This window comes from Pseudopodoces humilis, chromosome 2, assembly GCF_049639895.1.
Source record: "Pseudopodoces humilis isolate 2021_Gansu_Grassland_sample_001 chromosome 2, ASM4963989v1, whole genome shotgun sequence".
In the NCBI taxonomy this organism is placed as follows: domain Eukaryota; kingdom Metazoa; phylum Chordata; class Aves; order Passeriformes; family Paridae; genus Pseudopodoces; species Pseudopodoces humilis.
Window position 1 is genome coordinate 78,494,514 of NC_142201.1, and position 24,478 is coordinate 78,518,991.

General features: G+C 38.1%; 1 protein-coding gene across 1 annotated transcript; it reads right to left on the reverse strand.

Moving 5' to 3' along the window:
- Positions 1–5,961: 5,961 nt before the first annotated feature.
- Positions 5,962–13,993, reverse strand: MTNR1B (melatonin receptor 1B). The gene is made up of 2 exons (XM_088051357.1): positions 13,942–13,993; positions 5,962–8,560 (listed from the first exon to the last, which is right to left on the reverse strand). Exon 2 carries the CDS (start codon positions 8,424–8,426, stop codon positions 7,692–7,694), a length of 735 nt encoding a protein of 244 aa, XP_087907483.1. The 5' UTR covers positions 8,427–8,560; positions 13,942–13,993; the 3' UTR covers positions 5,962–7,691.
- Positions 13,994–24,478: the final 10,485 nt, after the last annotated feature.

The following is a 24,478-nucleotide window of genomic DNA, read 5'->3' on the forward strand; positions in this document are numbered from 1 at the left end:
ACACTGGGTGCCCACTTACCAGTGGGACAGGGAACTTAGCAAGAAGCTTCAAGGAAAGGACTGATACTCTCATTGCAGTTTTCATCTCTGTTTTTTCACTGGAAGGCTTGTCCTCAGGGCTCCCAGGTCCCTAAGCCTTCTGGCAAGATCCATGGGAGCAAACCAGTATCCATGGCAGAGGAAGAAAGTTTAATTAATAAATCATTTAATTAACAAATAATTTAATTAATAAATCATTTAAGCCTCTTGTGCATGCATGAGTCCGTAGAACTGGATGGGATGCATCTAAGCTTGCTAATGACATTGTGGTACCCCACTGCATCATTTGTGAGATGTCATGGCAACTATGGATGCCCCTCAGAACTGGAAAAGGTAGATGTCTCATCGTTTTTGAGAAGGGTAGGAAGATGGATTCAGGGGACTGCAGACTAGTCAGTCTCACCTCAGTCTCTAGGAAGATGATGGGGCAAATAAACTCATAATTCATTTCTAAACTCAAAAATAGATGAGAAGGAGATTAAGTGCAGGTTTATCATGGAATCACAGAACCACAGAGTATCCTGGGCCAGAAGGGACCTTAAAGATCAGCTAGTTTCACCCCACTGGGACACCTTTCACTGGATCAGGTTGCTCGAAGTCCTGTCCAACTTGGCCTTGAACACCTCTGGGCATGGGACATTCACAGCTTCTCTTGGCAACCTGTCCCAGTGCCTCACCACTCTCACATTAAAGGCTTTTTTTCCTATAATCTGATCTAAACCTAGTCTCTTTCAATTTAAACCCATTCCCCTTGTGTTGTCTCTACATGCCCTTGTAAATAGTCTTGCCCCATCTTTTCTGTAAGCTCCCTTAACATACAGGAAGGCCACAGTGAGGTCATCCTTAAACCTTCTCTTTTCCAGGCTTTACCTGTTTTTCCAGGTTTAGCAAGTGGAAATCATACCTGACCTTCGTCACAGCCTTCTGTGAGGAGATGATGGGTGCTGTGGCCAAGAGAAAGCAAGTGGATGTTGTACACATTGATTTTAATGAGGTCTGTGGCAAAATCTCCCACAGTCTCCTTATTGAATTTGGAAGGTAAGGGCTGTATAAGCAGACAAAATGGTGGGTGGGGAACTGGCTCAACTGGTGCACCTAGAGAGCTGTGATTAGTGGTGCAAAGTCCAGCAAATGCTCAGTAACTAATGGAGTCCCTCAGTGTTTGATGATAGAACCAACCCAGGTGATGGGACAGAATGCATCCTTTGTAAGTTTGTAGGCAACAAGAAGTTGAAGAAAGCAGTTGATGTCCTGAAGGGCAGAGCTGCCACTCAGAGGGACCTGGACAAGTTATAGGTTACAAGGAACATCATGAAGGTCCATAAAAGCAGGATACTGCATGTAGGATGGAATAGCACCATGTAACACTACAGGCTGGGGCTCAACCATCTTGGAAGCAGCTTGGAGAAAGAGATGTGGGACTCCTTTGTGGACAAGAAGCTCATCATAAGGCAGCAGCATGAGTTTGCAGCAGGGGGCTGCGTTAGGGAAAGGGTCACCAGCAGCACAAGGGAAGGGATCCACGTTACTCAGTGGTTTTAAGACCACATCTAGGACAGTGTGTCTGCTTTTGGACTCTGAAGTCCTAGATTGGTATTGATATACTGGAGTGAGTCCAGCACAGACAACAAAGCTGATAAAGGACATGGAGCACAGGCCATATGAGAAAAGGCTGAGAAAGCTGGGTTTGTTCAGCTTGGAGAAGAGAAGCTGAAGGGCAGACCGTGCTGCTGTCCAAAACTAGCTGATCAGAGAATGGTAGAGCTAGAGTCTTCTTGAGGGCACACAGTGATAGGATGAGAAGCAATGGGAACAAGTTGCACGGTGGGAGATTCCAAATAGATATTAGAGGGAACAAAATCCCATGAGGATTATCAAATACTGACGCAGGATGTCCAGAGAGGTTGTGTAGTCTCCATCCTTGCTTGTGTACAAAATGGACTGGGCACAGACCTGAACGACTTGGTCAGTTTAGATTTGTTTTGAGTAGGGCATAGAACAATTTGAATTCTGGAGATCCCTCCCAGCCTAAGATATGATTCTGGAATTCTGACAGTATTCTTGAGATTGTGAGGGAAAATTTCTATCTGCTCATATACTGATTGCCACAGAGATATGAACATTTCAAGCCAGAGGCAGTCTTTATTTTAAAGTCCCTTAACAACAGTTTTGAGGCGTGTTTCCTGAGTAGGCAGGCAAGCTCTGTTTTGTGGGCAAAATAAAAAGCATTTAAATTCACAATTGTGCAATCTTCCACATTTTGCTCTCACACCATCCCATGTATATCTTCAGTGTCCTCTAGAGACTTCAGAAAATTAGGAATTGGGAAGTGCATGTTTTTAGAGTAGAGTATACTGTATAATTTAGTTTTCGCAAAGCCTTTTGGATTTTTGTTCCTAGGATGTAACAATTATAATACTAAATACAGGCAAACTGGTTATTTGCCACAAGCAATTTAAAATTATAGTCACATGAATTGCATTCACAGGCTTTTTTATGGGTCCCTTTTTTTTTTTTTCTTCCTTGAACAAAACCTCACTGTTCATTAGTTTCTCAATAAAACACATCTGGCATCAACAGACCTCACTTATGATTGTGTCTACTATCATTTCACATGCATTTAGTTGATCTTATCACATGACTGTAGGTAAAGGGAACCTCAGTAGGTTTACAGAAGAGTAAAACTAGTTGCTATGTATTTCAGACATAAAATATTTTTAAAAATGCTGTTATTGTGGCCATCTTTACTTTGTTCTCCCAAAGAAGAATTCTCCCCTTTATACACAAATTTCAAGGCTTCATTCTGCAGCCACTGAACTATTTGGAGTTTATCCCATGAGATTAACTCGTTCTGTGAGTGAATCACAGCAACTTTCCATAGGCCCTTCCCAGCTACCCACAAGGAGTAAAACCCCCAGGGCCAAGCACAAGAGTCTCTATGGTTAGTGAATGGGACAGTTCTACCCCTGGGACCAAGTCCAGGGGGGTCACACAGTGTGTCACCTCCAGGTTCAACCTCCAACTCCAGCTTTTAAATTAGCAGTATCCAATTTTTCACAGCTGCATCATGTTCTTAACCTGATGAAGGTGTTACTAACAAGACAAGGAACAGGAATCAGTTGTTTGTTCCGCAGCTGACATTCATCGTGGTCTCACTTCATGCTCATTGTAACTTGAGGTAAAATATTGATTTATTGTTATAGATAATAATGATGTGCAAGATCCAGTTAAACTAGTAACGTATCAATAGATGACTGAAAATAAATTGTCTTCTTCATTTTCCATTAAATCTTTTTTAAGTGCAACAAATTGTTCAGATGAGCAAAACTGTTTTATATACATATTAAGAAATATATACAATCTTCCATATATATTTATTCATTGGCAAATTTCCAGACTGGTGCAATTCATTAAAATACAACTGGGAAATGAAAGTAATAATTTTTATCTAAGTATGTTCTTAAAGTAAGAAGTGGAGAGACAGAAATGTGTTTCTGCCCCTGAGAATGACCCAGGCAGAATTATTCCGTTCAGTCAATAATTTACTGAGAAGTCTCATCAAAGTCAACAGTAATAGGACTGTGCCTTTAGTTTTAATTCTTCCTTGAGAGTGACATTTTCACTTGCCCAGAGAGAAAGGATAAGACTGCATTTTTTCAGTTTCATTTAGACTTTACCACACCTCCACTTCTCTCTTTACTGAAATAGAATATACAATTGGTCTTCACCCATCAACGCAAGAGTAAGCTTTTTTTTAATCTGAAATCTGTACTGTAAGAACAATTCTAAAATACATTTACTTCTTTTAATTAACAGAAAATACAACACTCTTTAATCAAGGTACCACTAAAAGTTTGAAAACACTCCACATTTTCTGCAAACAGACTTTTTCCCTGAGGCCTTAGTTTTTCCTTCACTAGTTACCTTGTGCAAGACACAGGGTCTACCTGTCTTTTTTCCTCTTTTTTCTTAAAGTGCCTATATCAGATATGCTGGTGTAAATACTTTTATATAACAAAAGTAATAATTTCCTCAAAGATGTATAAATCTGTTCAGAGCTGATATGTTCTTCCTGACTATACTTTCAAATCATGCTGTAACCTTATCAACTCTCTTGACAGTGCATTTATAAAGTTTTCCTTCAAACTTAACTTTGGTGAAATGGATTTTGAATTAAAGTAAGAAAAGGGACAAAATTAATTTAAGGCTTCTGATGTAGGTAGAAATATGCATTACTACACAAAGGCTTTTTACCATTGAGAGCTGCATTTAATCATCTAAATGTAATTTTTATGCATTTGATTGACTTGCAGAAAAATTTAAATTCTATGGATTTGATTGATTTCCAGGTCAACTCAAATGCAACACTTTGTAGTAATACATGATATAAAACTGATTTTAACAGGCATGAGTTATTGTCCATACATCAGGACTCAGCAAATAGCAGTACCCAGCACAATAATAGCAAAGTTGGCTTTGTGACCACCATGCAGTGCAGGGCCCCTTCCAGGTAATGCTGTGGTGGTAAAATCCACACCTAATAATTTAGCACTGTTCCAAAAATCTTCCATCACTTGTGAGGCAGGATCCAATTTTGGAACACTTCTCTCTGTGACAGGCACGGGTTGCCTGGAGAAGTTGTGGATGCTCCATCCCTGGAACTTTTCAAGTCCAGGCTGGATGGGGCTTTGAGCAATCTGGTCTAGTGTAAGGTGTCCCTGACCAGGTCAGAGTAGCTGAAATTAAATGATCTTTCTAGTCCCTTCCAACCCAGGCCATTCCATGACTCAGTGATTCTATTCAATCACTTGTGTGAGCTTCATTTAGGATAGTTGGGAACATATCAGAACAAGGATTCTGAAAGTGATATTTAATTTTTAAAGAGCAGATATAATTTGTAAAATGACTTTATACAAATTTCAAGTCTTCTCCTCATGAGTATTGAGAGTAATAGCAGCTCATTTTTATGGCCAAAGAAGTGGTTCCAACATTTAAATATACTTTATGGAGCCAAACCAATAATTTTTGGACTCTATTCTGACTCATTCCAGTGAGAGATAAACCGAGGTCTATCAATTTACTTCTAATAATAGTTCACCTATAAGTCAGACAACCACTTTTGACTTTCAAGTCAAAATTTTGAGTACTCAGAGATGTCAGAAAAAGCAGGATTGTTAGGAATCAAATTTTATATTCTTTCCTACAAGTTTCAGAGATTTTGAAACTCCTTATTAACTCTAGGGGAAATTTTACCTGTGTATATACATGTATATTGATTTTGTATCATGTATACTGTATATATATAGAAATATATATACAATATACACACACACACACACATATATATATATAATGTATATTGATTCTGTATCTTGCTGTAGAAGTCATGAAGAGAGACAACACATATCAAAATTGTTTCAGACTTACAAAATTACGTTCCAGGTAAAACCTACTTATTAATGATCGCTACTTTTAGCCACAATATTTTTATTTTCTGCCATGAGGTTATATTTGTCCCATCTCGTTATTACCCCTATGCACAAAGTTTTCAGCTTCTTATCAGCTTACTGCTGTATGAGTCTGAGGGTACTGAATTTCTGAGATTATCAGAAATCATGTGAAGGACATGAAAGCAGCTAAAATAATAATCACATTTGTTACATTGCTGTATTTTACATAGGCTTTTGGCAAGCAAATACAACATTCAAAATACTGTGGTACTTTGATATTTTTCTATCACTCTAGCAACATAAGGGTGATGTTTAATACATCTTTATGGCTTCAGAAGTATATTTGCTGTACAAATTAATATTACTACAGAAATATTTTTCATAATAGCCAGGTCAGGAAATCCAAACTGGAATGCAATAGCAACCTGAATTCTTCATTGTCCCATTTCAGTACCTGACATGGATTTACCAGAGATCTAGCTCCTCTACCCTGAACAGCACTGCTAAGAAATGCTAAGAGTAATGTGCATTTCAAGCCTAATGATAAAACAAACTCATTGACTGTGTGCTTGCACACAGATTCCTAGTCTGATTTAGAGATTGTACCACCACATTGTATAAATTACTATAATGCTCTGCAGGATAACCCAAATTGTAATCTGATCTGCACAGTCATTGTTAAAATGCGTTACCTGGAAAAGAAGAAATACAGTTGGAATTTGAGCTGAGTTTAAAAGTAAAGTGGAAAATAATCTTTTTATTTTATCAACTGCAAATATGAAATGTAGGTAAACTATTTATGGGATTAAGATGACTTGTCTTTGCCTGAAATGTGTGTATGCGAGCTACCTGATCTTTTTTACAGTCAGTGAAGGTACAATTACTGAGTTCAGCTGATCAGCTCTCCTGATCAATAAAGATACCTGTTTCAAAAGAAAAGAAAAAATTTCCTAGAACTGTAAGGACTACTGAGAGTATTTAGATAATGGATTGTGTGCAAACATCTACACTGGGTTCATCCCAAATTAAGCAAGATAAATCCCTCTCTAGCTATCCAAAATTAGGTGTTTGAACTAGTAATCAAAGCTGCTTTTCAAGTCAGTGAAAGGAGACCAGCACCTCCACAAAGCAATTAATCTTATCCTTGGGTGTGTGTTAATCATCACAGATGGAAGGAAACATATCTCCACTACAGGGAGCCTTGAAGATTGTCTTAGGTTAGACATGAGCAGTGGGTTTTGTTCGAGATTGGATGCAGACATGTGAGTCAAGTATATCAGCTACCATAATAGTCAAAAGGGCTTCTTCTTTTGGTCTAGCATTATTTGAGATGATCTAGGATACCCTGTCTAGTGTTCAGTTGCCACTCCACAGATCACAGGTCATATACTATAATTTCCAGTCTGTCACAAATGAGTAAGGTATGCTAAAGTGCATCAAATGACATTTTATATAGATATTTTGGTAAATAAATGAACTTCAATGAAAATTCTATCTTTTCTAAAGGAAGAATATTATGTAAGGTAAACCTATGAGAAATCAACCAATTACATTATCTACCATAAATTTACCCACAGATGATGAACAGTATAGACACACTTTATTCCCATTCTCAGTGTATGTAAGTATGAAAAACCTGTAAGGAAAGTCTCTAATGTTAATATTTGCTTTTACACAAATATTCTTCTCTCCAGTTTACAAACTGGATTGAAAGACACCATTACTGCCACCAGTACATGCACAGAAACGCAGTGTTTGGCTTTTGTGTGGACAATAGAGTGTCTGTCTCACCGTCTGTTCAGATACAGAAGGGAGGAAAATACCACTCTGGAGCCTTGATGAGCTGCTGTACACATAGACTCACTACATCTTCTAAGAAATGAATCCTGATCTTGTATAAAGAATGCAAAACTCCCGCTGAAGTAAAAAAAATACTTCATTCATATGTCTGGAAGCAGGATTCAGCTCTCAGAACTAAAACAGCTTGCACCCACCTGCTGCTTTAATTCTGAAGCACATTTTCAATTAATATCTTGTATAAATCATAAATCCAGAGCAATTTACTTTACTATGAAGACAGTATTCCAGTCATAAAGTGTGATCCAAGTGGAAACTCTGCAAAATTAAGCAGGAATGACCAGAACATTACAACTATGATCTTGGTTTTCTCCATTACAATCTCTTGCATTGACTATTACACATTTACAAGGTTTCAGTTTTCATTTGGTTATTGTTGTTTAAAGCAGGAGAAGGCTTGCTCTTCTGGCCATCAGTTCCTCCTTTGGATGTGTCCTGGAAGAAAAGTCTTGGCATCCACAGTGACATTAAAATTCGTTTATATTCATTCCGAAAATTCTGGTTAAGAAGACCATATATTATTGCATTAAGGCAGCTGTTGAAGTAGGCCATTAAGTAGCTTATAATGAATAGCCATTCAGGAACTTTTGGTGCCATTTCCGTAGGATCAATGGCTACAGCCAGTCCAATGAAGTTTAGAGGTGCCCAGCAAAAGGCAAAAATCACAAAAACAACAAACATGGTAAGAAAGTTTCTGAAGTCACTTGGCTTCAACCTTGGCTTTGTTTCTGACTTGACTCGTCTTCGAACTTGAAGCACTAAAACCCAAATTCGAAGGTAGCAGAAGCTGACAATGGTGATAGGAACGATGAAGTGAATGACCACAACAGCTATTGTGTAGTAGGAGCTTGCAGTCTGGACAAACGTGCATGAATAGATGCGTGGATCATACTTCAAAGAGCCAACAAAAAAATTTGGTACAGTTGCAATTACTGTTAATATCCAGACTAAGGAGACATACAACATTGTATTCCAACAGCTGTATACTTTGTCATAGGCAAAACTATGACATATGTAGCAATATCTGTTTATTGCAATTGCAGTGATGTTGAAAATAGAGCCTATTACACTTAGTCCCATCACAAAGCCACTTGCTTTACAGTGGGTTTCACCCAGTGTCCATCCATTGTGGAAAATAGCTAAGAGCACCAGTGGGTATGGATACAAGGCCACCACCAGATCAGCCAAAGCTAGGCTCACCACAAATGCGTTACCTGGAAGGGAAGAAAAACACAGAGGCATAAGTCTGAAAGCAAGCATAGCTGTGAAGAAGAAGAAAAATGTTACATTACTTTGGATGTCTCCAATGCTAAATTATTGGTGATGTCAGCAAGCAGCTGGTATATAGGACCAATAGGGAAATGATTTTACAATGTAACTTGGAATACCGTGGAAATATCTGCAGCAACATAATGCTTCAAATTATTATTCGAATATTTGAAAAATTTGAAAAATTATTTGACTGGATTATATCCTCCTTGCTCTTTATATCTTTAATAAACATAGCCATCAGTGAGCTGTTACATAAGCACATGTTGAGTTGTTTAAGTGTAGCTAACTCCACAGCTGGATTGATAAAATGAAAAAGAAAAAAAGGCTAAATTGTGCCAGGTAGGTAAGCCATTATGCCATTCTAACCTATCACTGGAATGCTAACAGGCTTGACAAGCATAAAGGAGAAGGATATACAAAGACTAGATATATAGCTATTGCAAGGATGTGTTATTTTATGTGTACTCTAAATTGCTACCCAATACTCTGTAGATATTTTCTGCATGAATGGCCAATCCATACTGCAGTTGTTTTCTCACTGGATTGTCTAAGGAAGAGTGAATTGTCTACACCACCCTCTGCAGAAAGGTGTATTTAGTTATACAAAGAAAAGTTCCATGCATGCCAGAGAAAGTATTCATATTTTCTGCTGATGATATTAAGGGAATATAGGCAATATGGTTGAGCCCTACAGACTCTCTTTAACCAGTGTCCTTTTCATCAATTTGAAATTTCTGACATAGTATCTAAGGGTATTTTTATAAAATAATGAGATAATAAACTATATTCCTGAAAAATTATCATCGGGAATTTCACTCTAGAAGCCAGAGGTACTGACTTTGAATTCTTGGCATTTAGGTAACATAAAATGCATATGGTTTGTGTGGTTTTGTATATGGCTTGCATACTCTTTTTTCTTTCCTGCATGTCCTTCACAGCATGAACTGATATGGAAAAAATTCAAGCAATTTTCAAAATTGTGCATGGAACACAGTAATTTTTTAAAAAGAGCAGTTAGATGCTCCACTTTACAAATTCTGAGCTTAATAGTCCTCAACTAACAAAACAATTCTCCATGTCATATTAAGAATGGTATTAAATGGAAGTTGCAAAAGCAACAACCATGTAGAAACACGCTCATCAAAAATGACAGAATTTCACATCTACTCTGTTTGCTCCACCTGCTTACATCTGTAGCTTCCTGAATGAAGGAATGGGGAGCTATATTTCTCCCATATGCTTTAGAGAACCACCATGCTCATCAGAATTTGCACAACAGCAAGAAAACTTAGTGGAAAGCAGGATTATCCATCTGTACCCTCAGAAACATAGCCCATATCAAGAGTGGTGCACAGCTTACTTTAGATAGTTTCTTGTTATATATTTAGTAGCCTGTTTTATATATTTTAAAAAACTACATGAGTCTTTCCATAGCTGCAGCTTTACGATTTGTGAGGAAATGATTGAACAAATTAGGGAGATGATTGAGTGGACCATGATAACTTCAAATAAGCAAAGCAGGAAGCATATAACCTGTTCCTATGATTGTTGTGAATCTAAGCAAGCTGCAGTCACAACAAGGAAGTTTCAAAATAGACACAGAGAAAATAAAATAACAAGAAGAAGGAAGTGTGGGAACACCTTGATTTGAGACTACCACTGAAGATTGTTAGAAAGCATAGAACAAGTATTAGTCAGTAATGGCCTAGATAAAGCTGATCCCTTTTTGGAGGGAGGGAGGGAGGAAGTGGCGGAAGGAAGGAAGGAAGTAGCTATTTTCTGTTTTAGAATGCCTTTTGGAGAAATAGAGAATTTAGTCTAGTGTGTGCACTAAGATTAATCTAAACTCTAAAGCCTCCCAGCATCAGCTTCTACCCAAAATGTAATTGTTCAGTTGAAATAGAGTGGGCATTCAGGTCTTTCAATCACATTTGGAAATTTACTGTAAAGTACATTTAGCAAGATATTTTCAAAGTTTTGAGTGCAATTTAGGACTTCTTGAAAATTCCAGGTGCAATGAATAAATAGAATGAGCAAGGAACTTGTCAAAAACTTAATTTACTAGTTTACAACCCAGAAGAAAAATGGTCCAATATCTATAAAGGCCTCAGGTGATTTGTCACTTCAATGGCTTTTTAGATGGCTGAATGTTTCACTGTACACTGCAAAGTAAGGTCCAATGGCCTTTTTCTGTCTTTGTGGATGACTGCAGAATTAAGTTTAATGTTTATTACTGCAATGAATAATCTACAGAAGTAGAGAGAAACTTTCCTAATTCATAAAACATAATTAATCAACATTTTGAGAAATCAAAGGTCTTAGACATCTTTTACGTGCTTGGAGAAAGTAAATGTTCCTTGATACACCTAACTCAGGGCTTTTAGAGTGGCTTGAATTACATTCATAACGTAACTAAAAAGGTATCTTTGTGTTGTTTCTAACAAAATAGAAAGCACGGAATTTTCATCTTGCTGGAATTATTATCATTGCTTCTGGAATTTACTTGATGAACTTTGTTTCGGATTTCAGATTTCAGAGGTATATTCATTTTTACCCTGGAATGGAAAGACCCCTTAATTACAAGTAGTAGCTACTAGAAGCCAAATGTCTTGCCAGGTATTCAAAAAAATGCACTTCTATACTGTTTTAAACACTGATAGTTGTATGCATAAAAAAGAAAATAAGTTCTGATATTGACTTTGGGTGCAACAGAGCTAGATTGGTATTTCATGAATCATTCCTGCTTATTGGTTTGCTTACTACAACTAACAGGAGAAGGAGAACAGTCACACCCTCTTGTAATCTTGATATGACTTGATGTTGTAGCAATTTACTCATGGAACAAAATTTTTGGTAAGGCCAAAACTTTTAAGGGCTAAGCATCTGTCTTCTGAAAAGACAGCTGACTTTTAATGTCTCTACTAAAACCAGAAGCAATTGCAATGAGCAACTGTTTTTCTAATGGTTTTTCTTCTGTCTTTGGTTTTAAGCTAGTGAAAATGATTAATTATATATCATGGTGTTGTTTGGGGTTTTTGTTTAGGTAGTGTTTTGGTTGTTACACAATTGTTTAACAAGTTTTTATACATTGCATACAGACATCACCCTCTTCAGCCTATGGCATTAGCAGCAGGTGGAGCAGAGAATTAAATCTTTCACACACTGACATTTGAATTCCCTGTGACAGAACAAGCCAAGACCTAGGGTAAGCTTTGATTTACTGAGACATGTTAATTTGGTATAATGTTCAACAGTGTGTTTCTAACAGAAGGTGTAACACAATGCTCCAAAAAAATACCAGATGGGTGTTTGTTTTCTTTGAATATGACAGTTTAAAGGCAGTGATATGCTCTTTTGTAGTTATGTTTCATGTTTTCAGATACTAGTGAGGTTTACTGCATACTTTGATATAAGGGAAAGGGACAGGCAATAGATTTCCACTAGAACAGCATATTTTAGAGACTTAGCCAAAAATATAGCATAAACAATGAAGCAAAGCTGGTCTTCAGTTTATGGAACATCCAGGTTATTTATTTTTTAGGAAATGTGTGTTCTATGGAACTGTTTAGAATTATTGGTCACTATAATTATCCTCTTATATGTACAAAATAAAACCCACCACTGGAAGTAGAACCATAAAATCATTCAGATTGTAAAGGAACTTCAAGACCATTAAGTCCAACTGTTAACCCAGCACCACCAAGTCCACCACTAACCACATTCCTCAGTACCACATCAATACCCCTTTTAAATAACTACAGGGATAGTGATTCCACCCCTTCCCTGAGCAGACAACCCTTTCACTGAAAAAAATGTTTCCTAATATTTATTTTAAACCTGCCTTAAGTGCAACTTGAGTCCATTTTACTCTGGTCCCTTCCCTTGTTATCTGGGAGGAGAGACCAACCCATTCCTGGCTACAACCACCTTCCAGGTAGTTTTAGAGAGCAAGAAGGTGTCCTCTGAGCCTACTTTTCTCCAGGTTAAACACCCCCAACTAATTCAGCTGCCTCCTTCCCCAGCTCTGTTATCCTTCTTTGGACACGCTCCAGCATCTCCGTGTCTTTTTTATAGAGGGGGCCCAGAACTGAACACAGGATTCACCAGTGCTTGAGTACAGGGTTGAGTGCCCTGCTCCTGCTGGCCACACCATTGCTGATACAGGCCAGGATCCCATTGGCCTTCTTGGCCACCTGGGCACAGGCTGGATCATGATCAGTCACTGTGGACCAGTACCACCAGGTCCTTTTCCACCGAGAAGCTTCCCAGCCCCTACCACCAACCTCTGGGGCTGCCTGGGTTTGTGGTGACCCCAAGTGCAGGCCCAGCACTTGGTCTTGTTGAACCTCATGCACTTGGCTTCAGTCCATCAATCCAGACTGTCCAGATCCCTTTGCAGAGCCTTCCAGCCCTCCAGCAGATCAACACTCCCATCCAACTTGGTGTTGTCTGCAAACTGACTGAGGAGGCACTCAATCCCCTTGTCCAGATCACTGATAAAGATATAAAACAAGACTGGCCTGAAGAAGAATGCTGGATGCACAAGAACAAAAGCTTAGCATGTAAAAAGGAATTTGAGATTGTGGCTAAGTGACTTGCAGACTCCTGGACTGGAACAAAGTTCTTGGCCCTACATCTGCAACTATGAGTAGTGCTGGAAGCTACATTTGCAGGAGGTGAATTTTAGACTTATTAGGCAGATCTCTCAGTTGTGGACACAGATTTACTGCAAAGAGGTATCTAAGTTGCACTGTTGTTTTAATGATTTTGGCATGCTTGGCAGCTAGGCATGAATGTAACCCAAAACAAAACCTTCACTTTTTCTGCATGCTCAATAGGCTACAGGTGGAAAAGTGCTGTGCTGTTAAAAGCTGAGTAAAAAGGCCTGAGGATTGTAGCCCCTGGGTGTACAGTTTTGCTCGCCTGTAGCTTCCTGTGGTGCTGGCAGGGACAGTGGAGATTCTCTGTTGCCATCTCATGTGGAAGCCACAGCAGAGACAACATATTGCATCACCTAGCAGGGCAAGAGGAAAACACCAGGGGCTGGTTCTTCCAGAGCAAAACACTGATCTTTAATCAGATACTACATTTGCAGGGTGATAAATACTTTTCTGGGCTTCTGATACTTTATGAGATTGCAGGAGCTTTTCCAGTACTAGGTATTTTCAGAGAGAAAAGGGGAAGCAGAAGAGGCAAGACAGGCTCTACTACTAGAAATGTCACTGTTGCCTAGTGGTTAGGACACTTCCATGATAGAAGAACCCTTCTTTGAAAAAGATTTAAGTTTATGTCTCCCGTAGTCCCCAGAGAGTGCCCTACTCACCAGCCCTGCTGCTCTTCTGGGGTTAGCGTGCTTGTCTCTTTCTAGGTTATGTTCAAGAATTTCAGCCTAGAATCAGAATACACAGGTTATCACTTGTATTGTAGAGTGTTCTTTATCAGTATACTTATTTAAAAAAATGTAAAAAATTCTTCTCATGATTTAACAGCTGGCAAACTGAGATAGACAGGTGCAGGAACTCTCCAAGACACTGATTAGGAGGAATACTCCAGGTTCATGTACCTTTCTTTTACTTTTCCCTGTTAGATAATACCATCTCTGTTAGGCATACTCTGGGAAAAGTGGCAGCACTAGTCCAGCTTTCTTCTCCCAAATGACATCATAGTGGCATACTAATGCTGAGGGATGGAGCCAATAGAAGAGCTAGAGATATTAAATAAGGCTAGTTGTACTAAAAGCAAACAAAAGGTAGTGGTTGCTGCACTAGGTAGTAAATACTTAACAGATTTTGCAGATGTAAAAATTTTACTTGTGTTCAAGGGGAGACTGGAAAAGTACTTGTAAAAGTACTTATTTGAAGTACATTTGAAGGTTCCTTAACAGACATGCCATACTAGGTTTATGAAATCCTCTGAGATAGAAGGAGTCACAAGTGGTAATAATACAGAAGCATCATGCAGGGTTGCTCTGTTTTCTTTTTCTCCTCAGTGCCTGCTTCCATCTATTGTAAAAGACAGCGTATGAGTCTAGCTATGCCTCATTCTGTGTGTCCAGCCATCTGAAACTGAGCTACATTTTGCAGCTGGCTCAGGGGAGAAGATCCCTTATATCCATGTCTAACAGTGAAGTCAGGCTCTTGCCTTGAGGATAGTCTAGGATGGAAAAGGCCCATGTTGTTGCTGAGAGAACCATAGACTTGCAGAATCGTAGAATAGTTTGAATTGGAAGGGACCTTAAGCATCATTTTGTTCCACCCCCCCTACCACGGGCAGGGACACCTACCACTGGATCAGATTGCTCAGTGCTCCACCCAGCCTGGCCTTGGATGCTTGCAGGATGCTTTGCGCATCCACGTTTTCTCTGGGCAACCTGTGCCAGTGTCTCACCACCCTCACAGTAAAGAATCTCTTACTAATATCTAATCTAGATCTACCCTCTTTAGTTTAAAATCTGTTTTTCAGTTTAGATGTCACCCAGAGAGCAAAGCCAACACATTCACTCTGAGGGCCTAGCACTATGGCCACCAGTGGCAGCCCAGCCTCAGAACCTCCGGTTGCTGGGCACAATCACTAAATAACAACAAAACCAGACTGTTTTTTCACTGGTTCATGAAAGAAGTCATGTTTTTTGTACCTGCCAGTACATATCAGTTTAATTTTTTTCTCTTGAAGTAATCACAGCTGTTGATTGCTTCAACCAAGAAAGAATAGGAAACCTACTTGTACAACTGCAAGTATGAAAACTCGTTTACTGCTGACAAAGGGACTAATATGAAAAGCTATAAAATACAACAGGTGCAATCTAGTTAGATCCTATAAAGAGCTGGGCAACCTATAATTTTTAATAACTTTCTTTTTCAGTGTCTCAGCACTATATAGCATGTCATAGAAAAAAAAAGGTGAAATATGTAGCATTTTATAAGATATTACTTTGTTAAAGAAACAAACAAAAACCCTACCCCAAAACTTGTTCCAGATCAACTATAAAAGACCGAAGTGTGGAAGGAAACAAAGCAAGGATATTTCACTTCTAAAAACTCTGGAAAAAAACTTTATTATGCCTTGACACATTTTAATTTATATCATGTCACCTTCATTATTACTTTCATCTTTGCTACTGTCTTTAAACTGTGTTTGTGTCAAAGAAAATTATGTTGTTTTTTTTTCTTTGTTACTGCAACAAAACATTGCTCAAGTCCTTAGAATAACTTAACTTCCACCTTCTTTTAGAAAAGAAAGATGGGAAATTGAAAAATTAAAATAATTTTGTTCAAACTAAAACAATGATTTGTTTTGTTAAGCTGTTTGGTTTCTGTTTTGTTTTGTTTTAGTATTTGCTAGCAGATTAGTTGAATTAAAAATAAAAACTAACAAATCTCAGACATTAAAAAGTTCTATTTTAAAATATAAGGTTTAAGATATTACTGAAGATACTCAGGCTAACAGTCTGGTATATGAAGTGAATAAAACTGGGGGCTATTGGAAACTGTGAGACACACTCAGAACCAATTTGCCAAGAGATCTGTTTAGCAAGATAAGGTGCATCCTGTAGTTTAGCCTTGCAGACCAATTTAAACAGCCCAGAACTTTTTGACCAGTGTCCCAAATTTTGGGATCTCCACTTACAGAGCTGCAGTCATGCAAGTGGCAATTTCCACAGTGGTTTGCCCAACTGCTCCACAGGGCTGCAGGTGAAGGACTTGCAGCCTGTGACAGCTACCAAGACAAATATGTGCAAACCGTGAATTCGTCAACCGGTTCCATCTGCAAAAATAAACCAAATCTAAGCCCATTATTCCTGCTATGTACTTTTGGGTGTTCCTGTGTTCAACTCCCAGACATGGTGGAGTATCCTGGATTTTTATAAAATAATGATACACTTCAGTAAATAGAGTACATGGGAACATCTAATTGGGAAACACTTATGTTGACAAGTTGCCAATGCTTCTAAAAAGCTATGGAGTCCCTTCATTATAATCTTCTTTTCTTCTCTTGTTTCCTGTTTCACCAAGGAAGAAAATAGATGATACTTGATGAAAATGGCCATTATAACCTTTCAGTAAGGAAAAGTCTTACCCTTTCTGTTCTGAGTTTTTGGAAGGCCTCATTACTGTACATGCATAAGGAGATGAATGTCTTCAGAAGCTGTTGTCAGTCTCTGCCATCTGCTTCTTTTGGAAACAAGGTCTTAAAGCAAAATACAGTGACATGATTCATCTTATAATGATACTCATAGGTTTGTAAACAGCATGTGAACAGATGAATAAATAAAGTGCTTTTAGAGAAGATGATTGTGTATTCTCTTCTGAAGTATTAGCTGCTTTGTGTTCCAACTCAATACAGACAAAGTGTGTAATGATCATTTGCTGAATCAAGGTCTTTTCTGAGAGCCAGCAGAAGCCTTGAAAAATGACAAGACAACTCTGCTGTGGCTGGGCCTGCAAGTCATGATATTGCTGAGACAGGTAAATGAGGGGTGATAGGCATGCAACCAATTAGCCATAGAATCATGAAACTTGGAATTATCTCTAGAGTTCATCCGGTCCAACCCTCCTATTCTAAGAGGGATAAACTGTAGTGGGTTGTTCAGGGCCACGTCCAGTCAGTCTTTCAATGTCTACAGCCATAGAGATTCCACAACCTCTCACGATGACCTGTTCCCGTAAGGAATCAGTGTATTTACTGTTTTCACTAGGGAATAGAGGCAAGATGCTGTCAATTTTGCAACAGATGAGGGGTCTACTTGACCTGCTAAATAGCAGAGGGTGCTTAAGATCATACCTGTTATTATGCATGCAGAGACCAGACGAGGTCATTACCAGTGAGTCAGATTTGCTTGGTCAGAAGAGGCCACAGTGCAGGTTAGAACAGACAGGGGTTTGGCTTTTTTTGTACTTCTGCCTTTGGATTCTTTGTGACAGCAGAACTTTTTGAACAATCTTTGACTGACAAAAATAGTCTGAGCCAAACAGAGAACCTGGACCAAGAAGTATTTCCAGACCAGTAAATCTACAGGCTGGTAAAGGTACAGAACTTTGGAAGAATGTGAAGCATGGAGTGTGGTAAGGGCTGCACAGAAAGAGGCAGAAGACACCAGCTCCTAGCAAAATCATTTTCGGAAATAAATTCCCACTGGCTTTGGCAAGGTTAGACTGTTCCTCCTTATCTAGATACTCACATACTGGGTTTAGCTCACCCTGGCTGCAGAATCCTGTTCCACATGCTACTTTGATGACCTTTGAGCACTGTGAACTGACAACAAGCAGCCCTTCAGACTAGCCCCTTGTGCCAGTTCTTGCTGATACCCCAGTGAGTGACCTGGTGACCTGTGATCCAGAAAGAGAGCTGTGGGTAACTTCTGTCTGCCTAACCTACTGAGTCACACCTCTTTTACTCCGTGAATACACTTGCAAACTGGACTGAATCAATATAATTTGTATTAAGTCAGGCTCAAATGGAAATCACTATATGTATACAACATGATAATGTTTGAGGGTATTTGAAGGTCACCTAGTTCACTATTTTGTTTGCTTTCCATAAGCAGAGCAGATATTCTTGCTTCATCTTTAACCAGGAAGCTGACTGTACAGCAAGTTTTACAATCCTTATAGTTCTAGCTTACCAGGTGTTTCGTGAGATTGACTAAAGAGGATTGTATTTCAGATTATCTAACCAAAGGCATAATTACAGGACCTCAAATTGGTTAATTTTTCTTCTACTTTGAAGCAACAGATGTCCAGTGCCGCAATTGGACTCTGGATTGTGTACTTGAGGTTTCATACCCAGGACCATAATCATAGGTAAAATCTTATCAACTCTTTCAACCCACCTACCAGTAGATAATTTTTTCTAGGCAAATCAGTATGGTTAAATCATTCTTTTACAAGGCCTGCCTCAACATCTGATTAATGTGCTACACATTTTGCTTCTAATGACTGCAAAGGGATAAATAAAAAAAAGTCTTGCTTAAAATGAAAACTGATTCAGAAAGTAATCTTTTGTCCATGGGCTCTAACCCCACCTGTGAACCTAATAACAAATACTTTTGCAGCCACTTAAAAAATATCACAGGGAGACTTCTTGTCCTCCATAGGAGTGCTCTAAATTTCCACAACACTCACTTTCTGACACTATATTCTATGCCAGTAAAACACCTGGAGTATAACGGCGTACTATCTGACTTGTGGCAGGGAAGTTTGAATTTTAAACATTCTTTGTGTCATGACCTTTAACATAACAACATAAAGGCATACAAAGATAACAGTCCCCTATTAATCAATTTTTTTTTTCCTCTGTAACAATTCAAAAATTACACCTTGTGCATTCCAGTGAGTAACAACTGATTTCAAGGAAGCTGTTTGGAAGGTTTAGTCTCTTGAATATATTTCCAAGACTCTTAAGAACCTTAAGTGAGAGTTCACAGAAAGGAGGGATGGACAACTCCCAGTTGACAGGTAGTGACTATGCTACTGCATGTTTTTATTTGTCCTGAAGAAACACAGCATTTTTTTGATATAACAGCCTTTTACTTGTCAGTAGAAAATCAGATTAGAGTTGACTACTTCTAAGAACATATTTTAAAAGTCCTGAGGATTACAACTCCAATGAATTTCACCATGGACAGGATCTGCACAGAATGGGCATCTTGAATAGACACTTTTTTCATTAAACTATGTGGATAATATTGAATAAGTAGGTTATTTTTACTTGACTAAAAAGTAGGACATAAAAATACCTAGATTGATTATTATTACATATATTCATAGGTGACAGTCATCTCACAAAAGGTTCTTTTCCCTATTTGCACTCAATTGAAATGCTGTGTATACTTGAATGGTTTGGATAAATGAAACTGGCTTTAGAATGAGAGGACACTGAGAATTTCAGGCAGTATTGCAGCAAATCAGAGACATGAGGATGCCTCTTATTGGTTCCTGTCTTCTTTGCAGTGATATATTTTACAATTTGCTGCTAGTGCTAAACTTACAATTAATTAATATAATTATATTTGCAAGGGCTGAGATCCCAAGTGGATATTTTTCCTGTTAGACTGTTAGCTCCAGTAGCTGCATGTGATACCTTCTGACAGCAATTGTTGCCTACGTTGTGCAAATATGGCAATCTAAACACACAGGTAAGCAGATGCTATTCTATAGCAAAAAGATGACAATATTTATGGAACTATCATATAAATTATTATTATCTTCATAAGGTATTTAAACAGTGAAACTGATCCAAGTCCATAAAAAACAGCTGAAAAAAGTAGTAAGTCTGTCAGAAGGGTTGTGTTTTTTCTGCAGACATAATTTAAATAGCACTTACTAAACAGTGCAAATACCTCTACAATTGATAAATCATTAATAAAAGAATCCCAACAATCAAGACTCTAGTCATTTGATGAACATGTTTAGGGTGTTGTTATCAGTTTTCATGTCAAGATATAGCTGTCCCATATGCAGGTGAAATGCCAGGAAAATGCTGACTCTCTGATATAGATCAGTCCTTACCAGTATGGAGATCAAAAGTAAACCAAAAGATTCTAAAGCAGCTACTGTTGTTAGGGAGGACACACCACAGTGTTGCATCCACAGTGATTTAGACATATTTATGTAGGATTTTGCTGTCAGAAAATAGTTTTAAGCCCATATCAAGGTGGAAGGTTAAAAAGCAGAACAACTGCTAGAAGATGAAAACTGCCATAGCATTAGCATTTCTTTCTGCAAATGAAAAATGGTTTTATCAGCTCAGGATAACATGCCTGTTTTCATATGTATTCGTGGGAACAAGGCAATGTACTTTCCAGTCTGTGTCCAGGTACCAATATGCACTAGTAAAGTGCATAGTAAAAAACTTCTAAGAAGCTAAAATATGAAGCATATTTGAAGGTAGCGGTACTCATAATAGATCTGAATTGGAGTAGGAGTAGAATTTACTCCTAGAGGCAGAGAACAGGTTGTCACCGATTTAATGGAATGAGAGTTGTCTCCTATAACATCTTCAACACAGTGATTCAAGTCACCTGGTGAACATATATCCGCTAAGAATAGATGAAAAAATTAGTCTTTCAAAATGAGTTGTCCTAGTGCTCTGTGGAGAGGTTTGGTCTCCTAGCTCTGGCTGATTGCACCAAAGAGCACCATGAATCCTTGAATTGCTTCTGCTGGTCCATCCAAGAATAGAGCTTTACTGCAGAGAGGTCATTCTTCATGCAGTCAGTGAGTCTTGCAAAAGGAATGTCAGTCCAGAGTCCAGGAGAGAGCTGGCAGGAAAGGGAGTGCTCCGAAGACACATAGGAACTGCCATAATACAGCTGCTAAGAGCTCCTTCTAATTTCCTGTATCTGAGAGCGTGTTTGCATTGGCTATTTCAAGAAGGGAAACATATTCATACTCTGAGGTGAAAAAAAACCCCAAAAGCAAAAGCAATGTGACTGTGTTAGACTAGGCCTTATGGAGAGCCTGGAAACAGTGTTGCAGAAAAAGCACTGCATTAACAGCATCCTTTGGTTTTCCTTCCCTTGAAACATGGGTAGATTACACTTGTGTCAAATGAAATACACAACATTAATATACCTTCAGATTCTTCTTTACAAGTTCAAGAAAACATACTTCTGCAGCTCAAATAAATTCTTATCATTCTATTTCCTCTAAAGATAAAGCATACAAAGAACTCCACTTGCTAAGTGGAATAGGACTTAATTATATATTCTAAAATAAAAGTATCTTGGACCTGGTCTTGGCAATAAACTTCCTATTTGCTTATCAATAAATAGAATACTTACTGTATAGGATAAAAATAAATGATAATTTAGAACAATGATAACTTGGCAATAATGTATTGCCAAGTGCTTCAAAGGAGAATAAAAAATACCCCATGGCTGCAGAATAACCTGCCCCAAGTTACAAATTTACCCTAAACAGGATTCCCTGTGACACAGATTGATAAGTTATTTTTCTACTTTATAATGTTTCTGTACTCCTAAATACTTCTTTCAATCCCTCTAGGCTCATAACTACCTTACAAACTTTCTATTTCTGAAATACTTAAAAATTCTGTATTCTTTATATTTTTTCTCTTCTAGAACAGTCTTGGGTTTCCACTTCTCACTTTTTTCTAAATTTACCTCCTTTGTTAAAGAAATTTTCTTATTTTGAAAATTAGTAATATTGGCTTTTCATTTTGCTCTTCTACTTTTAAAATTATTTACAGGTTAACAAAGTTTAAAGTTATTATTTCATAAGTAACTTTGAAGACTTATTTTCTCATTTGGTTACTGTTTGAACCAGGTCTCACAGAAAAGAGGATGGAATTGGTGATGAACTTACTCTGTTTCCTCTCCAAGGAAAGAATAGAAGCATAATTAGAAGTATGAGATGAGTCACGGGCACATGACTGAATAGTTCTAGAAGTTATATAGAAGGATTTGGAGTATTGATCATTTGGAGGTATTTTCTGTGAAGAGGTTTCATATCTTTATGGACAGACTTCACCTAAGCATATGGGATACCAGCTTGCAATCCAAGCTGGCAGAATGAATAAAAAGAACTTGAAGTTAAGAGATGGGAAGAGAGCTTGAGAAGAAACCATGTAGTTTCTTCACATAACACCCAGGGCAAGGGAATTTTGGCTTCAGGAAGGTGGTGGCAAAAAATATAGAAAATAGGAGCTCAAACATTGTGGAGTTCAACTGCAGTGGCAATATAAAAAGCAGTAGAGTCAGTTAAAGGGTGCCAGGAACCTATGCAATAAAATACAGTGAGACATAAAAATAAAACTTTATGGAAACAATTCTTTTATAATAGAATTGCACCAGTGATCAGAGAAGAGAAATACTAACCAAAAGGTCCATTGTCTTCATAAAAGGAATTGAGAGATAGAGAGAGATAGAGATAGAGATAGAGATAGAGATAGAGATAGAGATAGAGATAGAGATAGAGATAGAGATAGAGATAGAGATAGAGATAGAGATAGAGATAGAGATAGAGGATATCCTGGTGAAAGCCAAAATTACACTGGGGAAGTGTTGTAAAGACAATGTGGAGTGAAGAATGCAGAAACCTGAAATAGGATGAGAACACCTTCCTTTCAGTACAAAAACACTAATGGAGCCAACTTCAAGATAATGCAGTCCTCCTATGTAAAGGGGAAAATAAGCACAGAAATGGCAGCTGAGTTCTGGACATATACCCAGCAGATTTCTTCAATTCAGAGTCTATTTGCCAATATACCCCAGCCTTTGTTTTCATAAAGAACAAAGACATCCCTGAAGAGCCTGCCATAGAAAATAAGGTTGTATTGAAAACACATGAGATTATTTTGGTTAAATTAAGTAGAAGAATAAACAAAGCAGACATAACTAAGAAGTGGGCTTGCACATTTTGATAAATAAAAGAAGCTAATTAGGAAAGTGAAATCAGTTGTATTGAGGAGCTTAGGGACTTGAATGTGGAGGAAGGTTGGCATTTCTTCATATTAAAGGTACAAAAATATTCTCTGCAATTTGCATCCAAAAGAGGGAAATATATAAGAAAAAGTTCCAGATCTAAATGGAGAATGTGATAAATAGAGAGAAGAAGTTGTCTCAGTAAGGATACTGGGGGAAGGAAATGAGGCTAGAAGTAAAAGATACGTCCACCAAGGGAAACTACTAGAGAGAGCAAAAATTGATAAAATGGAAACTAACAAACCCCCCAAACTTCTTTGACTTTGTAAAGACTTCTTAAATTACTAAAATGCCCTTTCAGCACAGTAAAAAAGAGGAAAGGAAAGATAAGTTACTGGGGGAGAGGGGCCCTGAAAATCAAGTTAAAATGGCTCCTGGTTTGAATAAAGATTTTGCTAATCTTTTAATAAGGACAACAATGGTGGTGTTGGGGACAAGGCAGGGTGACAGGTGAGGAGTTAGCATATCTACAGTAAAGCAAAAATATCAGAAAGATTGAATATACTTGATGACAGGAATTTTTTAACGTCTGTTATCTCAGAGATAGTGTTGTGTTCTGAAAGTATTGAGAGCTACATGTGGGACCTGTAAAAAGGGGCTGAAATGTTCTCTAGTCCTCACTGCCAGTAGGGAAGTGCAGATTTCTCTCAGGCTCGAGTGATTCGATTTCTCTCAGAGCTTGGCTCCCACATGCATCCCAAAGAGCAGTGTTGCCATGACTCACTTGCAGCTGTGGTGCTCTCACACTTTACTACCCATTTCCTCCTCCTTTGCTATGGTGCTGCACAAATGCTGATTCTTTTTGCATGAATGGTGCTCGCAGTAAGTCAGAAAAGCAATTAGTCAGGGAGTAATAAGAACAGTAAAACAGTGTTGCCACCTCTGGAAGATTAATTTGTCTACCATAGCGTATGTGCTAACATGGCACCCGTATTGTTGAAAAGAAAGAATGAAACATGGGAAATTGTTGAAAAGGAAGAATGAATTGAGAAATCTTTGGGCTCCTAATCTCAATTGTAGCCAAGACTAGAGAGACAAACTCGGAGGGATAAGAAAATTAAAGATGCATGTACAGACAAATGGAATAAAAGCTAATGTGAGCTTATATGAAGTGGTTGAACCAACTAATCTGATCATCTTTATTTAATGAAAGCTGGACTTGGACTTTCTGGATCTGGGAGGTTGTTCTAAACAGATCTAGCCTTGGAATCACCAGGGCACCACTTACATTCTGTTACTCCCACTGCCTGGACAATGATGAAAGAAAATTGTTGTACCAAAGGGAGATAACCTACATTGAAATAATTTTGTCTGTTTCAGAATTATTATGTCACAAAACACAAATAGAACTAATGAAATTTTGTGCTAATATGAAGACATGGAAATGTCAAGATCTTTTTTTGCCAGAGGACTAAAG